A 13,028-nucleotide genomic window follows, 5' to 3' on the forward strand; every position below is an offset into this window, starting at 1 on the left:
TTCATAATTATTTTATATAAATTATATGAATATTTGTTATATATAAAAACAAATGTATATACGCAATAAAATTATAAACAATATAAGCACAGTAAATAGAGAGAAAGTATTGTATGATGTCAGAGACGGGAGGGAAACAATGCTAAATGCTAATAATAAAATGAAGCTAACCATATAATCATGTGTATTTGTATTATATATTACCAATATTTGATCTATCCAATACTACATCTGTTTTACTGTCCCAGCTATGCGTGATTATATGGGTACGTATAACACATTTAATAACATTTAGCACTGTTTTTCCTATTGATTTTTGCTGATTGACAGAATGCAACTCCTCCATCAGACCAAAAATAGCCAATCGTGACAAATCCCATACGGGTACCTTAAAGAGCAGAAAACGGCACGTCAAACTAAATTCTAACTTTTTGAGGGGAAACTTTTTTAGTGTATAATAACATTTGCGTCTAATGCTGGAGGTTAAATGGATTATGTATGTCTTGTCTAGTTGAGCATCTGACTCCAGTGATGAGAAACCATCAGCACATCCACTGATCACTGTGGCACACAGCCACACACACGCAGGCCAAACGCTGGCAGAACACTGACTCGATCGTGGCAGTGCTGAGAGCTCGAAAATGTCATTGATAAACATTAATAAAGACAGACCCAGGCGCAGAGAGATCAGAGGCATCGAATGCCACTTCATGTTGACCAAAGGCTGAACAGACAGCTGTGTAAAGTGCACAGACCATCTCTGCTTGTCCTGATCTCCAAAATCTCCTGTCAAAAGGCCCAAACAGTGGCAGGGTGAAGATCCAGAGGCGACGGATTGAAATGGTGCGAAGCCGCATCTATCTCGATAAGTGTAAACAGCATCTCATATAGAAAATACCGTATTTGCTTACCGACGTTATGAAGTGAATAGCAGACGCAAATACAAGCTGCAAACCGCCTCTGCCCAGAAGAGGGCAATGTTCTCAAAACTACCCCTGCTGCCCAACTAACGCCAATTCATTCCAAGTTTGTCTTTGTGGAAAACTGAAGTGTTGGTGAAACTTAATTCTGATCATCCACTTTAGATTTTCTATTACCTATAAGCAACACGTCAGCAGCCAGAGTAGTCTGAGTAATATCTGCTAACATTCACGTCGATGGTCCCCCTGGAGATATATCGGTCGTTCCAGATGTACTCATTTGTTTTTACTGAAAGGTGAAGTACCACAAATACGTACAGATGAAATGAGCTGCTTTAAATGCGCTAGGTAACATTTTTTAAATCAAAAAGTAAAAAGAAAATCCAGTGCATATTCTCTAAAATAGCGCTACGAATCATTAAATAAAGTCGTTGATTTTTATTTTGTTCGTATTTTTGTCGCTTCATGACATTACGGTTGAACCACTAACAGCTGGAGCATTCTGACGATGTCTTTCATACTTTTCTGGACCTTGACCGTGTTTATTACTTGGCAGTCAAAGAGTCAGCCCTCAGAATATCTTAAATTGTGTTATGAAGACGAACTAAACTTTTATGGGTTTGGAACAACATGGGGTAAGTAATTAATGACAAAAGTTTCATTTCAGGGGGGGAATAACCGTTTAATCTAATATTAAAATAACAAATTGTATATGTTTTTGTTTACTGTAAATAAAAGGCAGGGTAATTTAGTTCAAGCCAAGAATAGTGCATCCATCCATACATGGATTTATGTATAAAAAATATAAAAATGTATAAACCAAAAACTCTAGCTGTATGAACTATTGTATGAGAGATTTGCGTTTCAGCAGATGATGCAAGACGTAGACTTAGAATATGCTAGTCTTGCGAGAACCATGTTTTGTTTACAGTAAAGGAAAGCTAGTCTCCTCTTGGCTTATATCACAATCCTCATACAATTTACAAATTCTCGTTTTGCACTACTAATTCATGACTGGTGTTTTGTTTGTTCGTCACTTCTCACCGGAGCGCACATCCCTCCGTCGTCGATTTTTTTTAAATTAGAAACTTTTTAAAATAGGATATTTTTTCTTACACAAATGCATCAGTTCACTTCAGCGGGCCTATATAAACAATAAGTATTTTTATGATGGATGGATGTGTTTTTTTTGGCCTTCAAAAACTTGGCATTCGCTGTCATTATAAAGCTTAGAAGAGCCAGGACATTTTTTAATATAACTCCCACTGTAGTCCGAAGTGTATTTATATGTATCCTCTGAGGAATGCATAAGACCATAAAATGTTTGTCCAATCAAATCCCCAGTATAGGCTGTCCTGTCAACATATGTATTTCCATAACTCTGCAATCCTTTTTCACAAAGACATCATACGTCATCAGCTTGTTCCATTAAACTAGAATACAAGGTGTTATAATCATAATATTTAGCAGTATTATGCTTTCAATGCTATATTTATATTGCTAGCCACTCTGAAATCATCTACCTTCAATACTGTTTGTTTCTATTAACATACATTGATCTCGCCGTGCATGGATGCTGGTATGGTAATAAAAACATACAAATAAACAACGACTTATTCTACTAACCGTAACAACAGTCTGCTAATACTCTAAAAACAGATTTAGCCAACAGTTGCAAAGTTACTGCATAACAATGTGTTTTGTAGACCGAAAAAGAAAAAGTGGTATTTTGCTTCAGCATAATTTGTAATAAAGGCTCTCCGGCTCATATTTTAGAGGATAATGCATGTAAAAATTTATGAGCACTATTGTTAAAGCACTGAGACAAAAACACTCCAATTTAATGGCTCGTTTAAGCTGATGTACTGGAAGTGATGATAGTAACTTCCACAGAGCTGGATCAGAGCGCCTTCATCATTTCTAGATCTACATGTCCAAATCCTGTCAGCAACTGGACAAAATGATTGACAGGCCATCTACAAGTCTTCTGATTGGCTAACGCTCACGACTGCTGTCAGAGAGAAGCGTGTGATTGCCCAGAACATCTATTTCAGTCATATAGAAGACCCAAAAAGTATTTTGATACTTGAGTCACGTTTAAAATTGTATGAGTCTCATACCATTAGATGATTAAATATAAAAGCAAGCAAAATCTGCGCTCAAATATTCCAGGAGTTTACGACTCACTGTCTTTTAATCAGCAAGTGTTTTTGGTGATTTTTTAGTGCATATGTGAGTGTCATAAATAGCATTGATATTTTTGTAGCAGTAGCCAACAATACATTTGTAAGTGTTTTATGTCGAAAATCATTCGAATATGTTGTAAATTTTTGATAAATATATCAAAATACTGATTATTGATTAGTAATATGAATTTCTATTTTAAAAATGTATTTATTTTTTGCACCCAGATTACAGATTTTCAAATAGCTGTATCACAGTCAAATATTGTCCTATCCTAAAAATACATAAATGAAAAGCTTATTGTATAATTGAATCAGCAGAATAACCGAATCTGTAGTTCATATCTGTAACTGTCAACATAATATACTAATTCTTGACGACCAGATAGCTAAATGAAACACCTTTTGTCTCACATTCAGTAAAAGCGTCATTTCATACACTTGGTGACACCTGGGTCATATATGTTACTATAAAGTTTATTTAATTTTTCTTTATTTATTTTTCTGTTTTTGCTACTTTCTTTCAGACTTCTCCTTGCTATTAGCAAATGCAGCTTTTATGGAGTTATTATTTCATATGAAATAATGTAAAACTTAAATGTAATTATATGTGCTTAAAAATGCATGCTATTTCTTTAAAATAAATGGCACCAGGTTTGATATTTTTTATCTAAAGCTGTGACATTCAGACATTTTAAACGCGTCTTAAGCATCTAAATATTCTGCAGGCCGCTATCTATCAGGTAGTAGGAATATTTTATGTGTGGGATTAAAAAATTGCATACAGGAGCTTTAAGCTCTCTGGTAATTTGATACCAGCAGCTCCTGTGAATATGACAGAAACTAAACGCGGTGCAGAGCAGCGATATGGCGCTCCTGAGCTGACTAATATAAACATGAGTGTGTGGGGTTCCAGATGATGTCATGACTAAACAATCTAACACTGCTGCAGCACGACCACACACACACACACACACACACACACACCCGACAACCATAGTTTATTTTTAGCCTTTTAAATACATTGTGACAATGAGTCTTTGTAAAAGTCTGGGAACTTTTTTGGGGTGATTTTGAAGAACTGCAGCGACGCACACATGGTTTTTTGTGTGATCAGAGATGCATGCAGGCAGACGTGATGGGAGGGAGGGGGATTCTCAAATGGGTTGTGTTTATTAGGGGTTATGTGTGTGCGTGAGAGTTCACTTTTAGCTCAAGTCCGAGATAAGACTAAATACTTTGAACTGCACAGCTGTTAAGCATTACACTGTATGATAATTAGTGGTGTTTGCTAAATGGTCTTATTTTTTCTATAAACAATTGATTTTTACCCTGCGGATGATAAAACAGGCAGTAAAACCCATAGACCGACATTGACTCGGGCCTATAATAAGCATCCTTGCAGTTCCCCTGAATACCCTTGCAAACACCTTGAAATGCCTTTGCAACTACTCAGAACACCCTAGACATCATCTTTTAAAGTCCTAAAAACTATTACTCGTAATGCTTTAGCTATAACTAGCTGTAATGCTATAACTATTACTCATAATGCTATAGCAACTACAAGAAAATGTACAAATCTGTTTATTGCCAGTAAACCTTACTATAAATAGTTACCTAATTACTGTTTATACTAACATCTGTTAAATATTCTTCTCTCGACAAACATGGGAAAATACTATAAACTCATTCAACATGGTTTTTCGTAAGAATCTAGTACTTTTCCTTTATTTTTAAAAACCCTTTTCGCTCTAAAACAGATTTCTAAATAAAACAAAGATTGCTGTAGTATAGTAAGAACATACTATTCCGTATTTGTACTTCCAAATTCCTTATTGTTTTATATGTAACCCAACCCCAATTTTTCAAAAGTTCTTGAATTGGCTGTAAGGTTCTTTTGAGATTTAAAAAGACATTTGTCACACTTCAAGACCTTCAGTTCCCGATATTGGTTTCTGGGATCCTTAATGCATCACAGATCTCTAAGGAGAAATAGTTACAAAATAAAAGTTGCTACAAACAGAAGCTGATATCACCTTGTTGCGCTATTGTTTTGCTGGTTACCAGGGGGTTTTTGTTGGTTCCTTACTAGTGAAACTCTAAAAAAAATCTCTACATTCATAGAAGAAACTAAAGGATCATAAAATTTAAATTTTTCTTAGTGCAAAGAACATTTTAAGAGTCTATAAAGAACCATTTGTGTAATGAACCGAAGGTTCCAAGGACATAAAAGGATCTTCATGGAATAATAGATGCTAACAGAATGTATGCTATTTCAGTTCCTAAAACGATATCTAGGTGACTATTTCACACATTTTTAGCCCAATCTACAAATCTTCAAAGGTTTACAGAAAAGCTGAGGACCATCTGTTCTTTGAATGAAAGCTGAATCATTTTACAGAGCACAGAGGATGGAAATTGGGGCTGGAGAAGTGTAGGAAAGCAGAAAAAGAGGTGTAGTTTTTCCAGAGGGGCGTTGCAGGGCTGGGCAGGGGTGTGTGTTTGTGCGTAAGGGGCTGGTTTTTTCTTTCCATTTGGGGGGGTTCAGGGTATCATTTTCACCCGTGTCCGTCCCGCCCCCTCCATGAGTACACCCAGCACACACGCCAGGTCCCAAAGTGGCCACAGAGACTCTGAGACTCGGACTAAAGTGGCAAGATGAGCGCCCTGTGTCCGCTCCTGTCTGCCCTGTTCCTGGCACTACTATACCTGCTCCAGACTGCCAACGGAGGTAAGACTCAATCTCAGTGCATTACAATTAATAAGCCAATGTAGCATAACATTACATGTGCTTGAATATTTGAAAGAGGTGCAAAAGTTTTTAAAAGTTGCATTATTGCACGTTCTGCAAGAACACAAGAGCTCAGAAGCTTCAATCATCTGAAAGCGTGTGTTGAAGCAAAGGTTGCTTCACAGAAAAAGTCATTCATACTTGTGAGGCTTGAGTCTGTTCTGCCGGTGTATACAATAAACCCACAGTTCGCCGACCCCTCCTTCTCAGGCTTCCGTTGAGGGCTCTTTGCATGCATTGGGCAGTCTGGCAGCGGCTCGCGCAGATCAGAGGTCCTGAAATAAAGAGTCACTTTCAGAGGTGTGGATCAGCTGCCCTACGCACAGATGTTCCTGCTTTTCCGCTCCGAGATCTTTAGCAGCGCCTGTGAGACCAGCAGGCTAATTAGCGAGCGAGTTAAAGTTGCACTGAAGTGACCGTTGTTCTGCTTCGGATCAAAGCGTTTCTCCATCACCAGCTGCCACAAACTCACATGACGGAAACACCAGCGATGACCTACAATGCGCGTTTTTGAGACTAAGCAAGAATGCTTTGGCATCTGCGTCCTGTTTCGTTTAAAACCACACGAGGACCATGTGTGGAAAAATGAGTAAGAGCAATTAGAAAAATCGTATAAATCAATGCTTAACTGAAGCTGTGAGCCGGGTTTGGGTGTGGTGGGGCGGGGAAATGTGGGCGTGGCATGACATGACTGGGCGTGGCACAAGCAGATGTTCAGAGTAAATTGTGTAACTGTTAAACTGAGTCTGAAATACATTTGGTCAGATTTAACCTTGTGAAGCCTGACATATGAAAAAGAATCTACTTGAAATGGAACAAAATACATAAAACATTTTCATATGTGTTTTTATTGAGTGTAATATTTGATGCATCAGGCTTTTTTGCCTCATATAGTATAATATTATGACAATAAATTATTCAGAGGCCAAACCGAGCACAAATATGCAATTTGGTGCAGATTTTAATATTTATATGAGCAAAAAGTGAGATGAAATTCATCTTCATAAAATTCACTGAATGTTCCTCTCCGATTATGTTGTAAAATGATCAACTGTTGGCTTTATTGTATAAACATGCAATACAAGGATCCACAAATAAACATTCCTCAAAAGCTGAACGTATAATATTTGATACATTTTACCATTATTTTTTTTACTCATTATTAGTGCTGTCAATCAGTGTAAAAACAACAACCATTAATGACTAAAACCATATTTCAGAAAACTGTATTGGAACTGTAATTAATTTTTTTTTTTTTTTTTTAACTCAAGTCCTATTCGTTTACATGGAGAGGGCAAGGTTTATGACCTGTACTGAGACACACCTGGTGTATATATATATATATATATATATATATATATATATATATATATATATATATATATATATATATATATATAGTTTGTATATAAGTTTGTACAGTTAATCAAGATTAATCGTTTGACATCACTATAAACTATGTATTGATAGATTAGAGCATTAGTAAAGATTCAGCGTTTCATAGGTTGACAAAGAGTATGGGGCGGGACTTCCTGTTTGATTGGTAGGTGGTAGGACAGTTTGGGAAACCTGTTTGGAACCAACGATTATATTTTCAGTCAAGCTGCTAAATAAAAATAACGAATAAATAAAAATAGCAACAAATCTTTTCTTCTCTATTGTGGCATGCATTCAAGTAAAAATCGATTATCTAAAAAGAAAGGGTGGAGTATCTACTGATTGTTGATTGGATGGAGGCAAATCTGAATGTGAGTTTAAGTGGACTAAACTGATCAGAGAAGTCTGGCATACATTACCAGAGAGAGCTTGCATGTAGAATAGCTTTATTTCAATAGCTTGCATTAAGAGAATTCAATTACACTTTAATATGAATCATAAGGCATGGGAGACTGAATCACAGTGAATCAGATATTATTGACTCTGTAAGCAGAGTACCGGTAACATCGGTGGACTACGAAGCCTCCGAGCTGATGTCTGTCGCCATGGCAACATGCTACACAAACAGGCCTGTGAGCTGGTAAGCATTTCAGGCTATACAAGGAGTGTGGATATGTGTTGTGTTTGCAGCAGTGCATATGTTTGAGTCCGAGTAGTTGGCAGGGTAATAAATGTTTGTACAGCTCTGCACATTAGATTAATAAACATAATATTTGCATTTGTAAATTGATGAGATTAGTTCGCCGGTCTCAGAGAGAGCCGGCGTTTTGGTGCAACAAGGGGAGTCTCAGAAACAGAAGGCAAACATTTATCTTTGCTGATCTCTCAGCGGTCTGCTGTTTGTGATCGGATAATGGGACGAATGTTTCAAGATTATATGTGGACGTAATGGGCCATACCTGAAAAAAGGGAATAAATCTGTCCATCCATCTCATGCTACTAGATTTAGACAATGATTTGTTGCCAAAATCATACAGATTTCCTGATTTCACTCCACGTTTTGATTCAGATTTATTTGCATTTATTTCTGTTCTAAAGTTTTATAAATGTTTTGCCAGTCAAATGATTAATCGCGATTAACTACATCCAAAATAAACTTTTTTGTTAACATAGTATATGTATATGTAATGTTTATTTTATATATATATATATATATATATATATATATATATATATATATATATATATATACACACACACACAAGAATTTTATTATATTTTATATTATATAAAAATATTTAATATATAAACATAGTTTATACATAGTTTGTACTTATATATACAACCACAGTACATACTCAAATATTATATAAAATAAAAAATAAATGTAAAAAATTGGAATGCGATTAATCACGATTAATCTTTTGACAGCACCAATAAGATATGCAGGTTGGTGTTGGTGTTTCAGACTGATTGAAACTAGTCATGCAGTATGTTTTTGACTCATTACATGAACCGGTTCAGACAAATCATTTGTTCATAAACTGCACTACAATGGTTGCACGGTATGTGATTGAGTCATTAAATAGAACCAGATCATAAGAGTCTTTTGTTCATAGATTGAACTACACTAGTCATGCAGCATATGCTTGATTCCAGTTACTAAGAATCATTTCTTTATAAATCGAACTACACTGATCCTGGGATTTGAGTTTGATTTACTTAAAAAGAACCAGTTCATACTGTAGGATCTATCTGTTCATAACTTAATCTACACTGGTAGTACTGTACGTGCTTGATTCATAGGATAAAGTCACCAGACATGCCACTTCCCCAATAAGTCTCGTAACCTTATCCTAGGAATCATTTGGTTATGAGTTGGACTACACTGTTCATGCAGTATGTGTTTGATTAGCTAAAAAGAATCGGTTTACAAGAATTGTTTGTGGATCCAATATACTGGTCGCGTTGCGTACCTGTAAGTACAACTGATTTGAACACCACTTCTTGCTATCATTTTGCTCTACACAATCAGTTTATTCTATCCCTTTTACAACTCAAATGAAATAAGATTAATTGAAGTTTTGCATGGACTAGATTGCAAATAATCTACAATTATCTACATTTTTACCCATCCCTACCTCTTCCTGCCTTGGATAAGCTGCAATTCAGCTAGACTTTATGCTGATATACATCTAGCTATGCGAGACTAACTCCACTCCGGTAGTTGAGGTAGGGTCTACATCATTCCCGTCTGCAGTCCCCATGGAAACCTGCCGCCCACACAGGAATCAATGCAGAAAGTTTTCAAACCCTGATGCTTGAGACTTTCCCTTCTCACTGTCCTCCTCAATAAATGATCTGTCAGTATGAAACACCGTACACACACACACACACACATACGCACAACCCCGACAATACCAGACCGTAGGGAAGAGATAAACTCCATACTCCATATTCCTGTCATTTCATATTCATCCAGTGGAATCTCATGTGGCACTACGGAAGCGCAGAAGGTTTGAGGGTTTATATACACCATGGTCTGGGCAGTCGTCTCCGCAGTGGCTCTTGGCCAAATCACTGTCACAATAGATCAGGTTAAATTTATCTTCGAGATCATCACTCGGCTACTGCTTCATAAACAGACCTAAACATACCTACACCCAAGCGGGATGCCACAGTGTGGCATGTAAGGCTTTTATGCGCTTTTCGGAAATTGAGAATTAACCCTGAATAAATGGTTGTGCTATATACAGCGTATGCACTTAGGGATTTGAACAAACCGATGACCCTAAATATTAAACTTCAAACGCAATCTAGATGTTTCTTCTAAAATGTCTTAAGAGACACCAATGGAACGATAGTTTACTTTACCAGACAACAGAGATGTAAAATAAATGTAGATAGTTTGATCAGTCAAATTTGAAGAGATCTGCCATTTGAATGCACACTTTAATTTATTCAATATTATATATTTTAAAGGTATCCCCTGGTGTTAAGACATTTATGGCTTAACATAACATAAATGATGTCTCTTACTGAAATATTTTATAGAAACAGGTATTTTATAGATGTATGTTATTTAAAAAATCCACAACCGCTTTTGGACTATGGGGGGGGGTGACATTGCATTATGCGTCAATGACATCAAATGGTTTCTTATCTTGGATTTTCCTCTACATCCAGGGCATTTAGTGGTGAAAAAATTATGGTACAGCATTTGGTTTAAGCTTATGCTTATATCCATCATGTCCTGTAAGCATCTTCATTTGCTGTGGTCATCATATCAGTATTTAATTTTCCGAGTTGTGTACTCTGAGTTGTCTAACTCACTGATTGCAACCATTTTATGTCACAATAATGACGCCTCCACAGTCCAAACTATGTAAAAAATATGTGAATTTTTACACATTTTTTTACTTTTACATTGTTTAGTTTAGTTTAGTTTAGCTAATAATTGTTTTTTTATTTTCTGATATTTATAGTTTCCATTTATTTTCATTTTAGTTTTAGTATTTTAAGGCTTCCAAAGCTGTAAAAAATGTTTAAAAAACAGTTTTACACCATGTCCTTGATTAGACGTCCAGCTGTGTTTACTTGCTGTTCATTTTAGTTACATCAGAAATACATTTTTTTCTGTTAATATAGAGATCTCAGCAAATGTTCTCAGTAATGTTTTGGAGAACTGAACTGAATACTGCTTAATATAAAGTTAAGACATATTCTTTGCGATTTTTCTATCTTGATGTGTTTGCCTATTTGTAACCAAGTTAATCAAACTTCACAGCTGTTACGAAACAATAAGATTTTGATTTTGAAAATGATTCGATTCTGTTCTATTTGGGCGGCTTATGAAAGAACATCTGGAATGTTTGAGGCACACTAACGAATGAGAGTTTTGTGGGTTACTAGTGAAAGTTTAAACCCCGTTGAGTGAATACTTGGTGATTAGATTGAGTTGGCCCAGTGGAGTCCCTGAGGGGAGGTTTTGCATGAGTCATCTTCATGAGACAGCACAAGGAACACCACAACATCACACAGTTTCCTCAGAGACAAAGCTTTCCAGTCTGCTGATCAGGAAACTAGGCCAGCAGCCACTATCTGTCTTGACAAGATCATTTACAGTGCTGTATCTCTCGCACTCGAGAGGGGCACAACTGTCCAACGGCTGGGATGCGTCCATGCAAGAACAGATGGATGAAAAGACATCTGTACTTCACAAAATTCATGAAATAAGAAGCATTTATAGTGGTGATCGACACAAGACAACGTTTATGGCATATGGCGTAAGATATAAATAAACTCCTGTTTCTCAATCTGAGAAATCCCATGATGGCACTAAAAATAAAGGCTCTAAAAAGGGTTTTGCAGTCTGATGCAACAGGAGAACTGTGCTTCTTTAGACGCTTCTTTATTAATACCATGATGTATACTGTAGGTCCATTCAAAAATGTCCATGTTTCTAAAAACAGCCAATCTTACAGTTGTGTTTGAATATGGTACCGTAGTAAATCCAGTAGCAAATGGCTTACCATTTATTTTAAAAGGTCCACTTTAGACATTATACTAACTAAGCAACTTTGTAAATACATGTCAACTAATTCTCATTAATTTGCAACTACATGTCTATTGAAATGAATTATCACTTGAGAAAGCTAAAGTGTATCGTTGAAATCATTTCTGAAAACTAGTGTCTTTTGGAACTGAATTTCATTTGTGAACTTTGTCTTTTGTAAACAACTCGCGAGTGATCTTCCAGTCTTCCATGGCTACGGCGCTCTCTGGTTTGGCAAGAGTTTGAGAAGGAAGAAGCTATAGAACTAACGCTAGAACTTTCCACTGAGATCCTCACGTAGCCGTTAGCATGCCTGCGTGTCAGCTCTGACTTCTGTCCTGCATTAAACCTCCATCCAGCCAGAGGCGTTCTGGGTAATTTGCAAACGTCTCTTTAGTAAGGCGCTCTCTGGAGACAGAGAGGAGCGCTGGGACGGGCCTTTCTGCAGCAGAGGGGATAAATATAACCCGCTCTCAAACGGGGCATGTGCTGCCTCAGAGGCTGCTGTTAGCAGACTGGGTGGGGTAGCAGGTCGTTACTGTGAGTCACAGGGACACAGTTATTCCGTCATCGCAGGATTCTGTGAGCTTAAAATAAGTTGAAGGAAAGGAATTATATGAGCCGAGTGTCGGGAATGGTGAAAACTGTCAGTCACAGACCTCTAGAGCACAACTTCATCTTCAACATAGCAACACAGTCTATGCACTTCGTAATTACTTTTTAACTAGCCTTTTTAACTTGCTTTCCAATTAAATATGTAAAGCTTCTTAAAAAAAGAAATACATTTACTTGAGATAAGGTATTAAGGTGTTTAATCTTAAGGTATTAAGATTGTCGCAACTCTATGGGGCACCATGCTTTGTAACAAGTTAATATCATGTCATTCTGTAGTGCGACAGGGAGTATAAAGCAAATGTACAGCAATGAGATCTATGCAACTCTATCGCACTCTATGAAGTAACTCTATACTGCAGTGCTTCATAATGCAGCTCTGCGATGCTAAAGGGTCTATAAAGCAACTCTATACCACAACACACTCTATAATGCAACACTATAGTGGTCTATACATGATGCTCTACAATTAAATTCTGTCTCACAATACACTATACATTACCTACAATGTAGTGTTCTATAAAGCTACTCTATACCACAACACATTTTACAGTATAACAACTCCACAGTGCAATGATTTCTATGATACA

The 13,028-nt window shown here is 36.7% G+C and overlaps 1 protein-coding gene across 1 annotated transcript in view; it reads left to right on the forward strand.

The window, feature by feature from the left end:
* The first annotated feature begins 5,409 nt into the window (after positions 1-5,409).
* The window catches only part of cspg4 (chondroitin sulfate proteoglycan 4), a 47,269-nt gene continuing 39,650 nt past the window's right edge, over positions 5,410-13,028 (forward strand). The window contains exon 1 of the mRNA XM_043228377.1: positions 5,410-5,834. Within this exon, the coding sequence (XP_043084312.1) occupies positions 5,762-5,834 (73 nt within the window). The 5' untranslated portion in view covers positions 5,410-5,761. The remainder of the gene's footprint in view (positions 5,835-13,028) is intronic.

Source organism: Puntigrus tetrazona, chromosome 25, assembly GCF_018831695.1.
Source record: "Puntigrus tetrazona isolate hp1 chromosome 25, ASM1883169v1, whole genome shotgun sequence".
Taxonomy (NCBI): domain Eukaryota; kingdom Metazoa; phylum Chordata; class Actinopteri; order Cypriniformes; family Cyprinidae; genus Puntigrus; species Puntigrus tetrazona.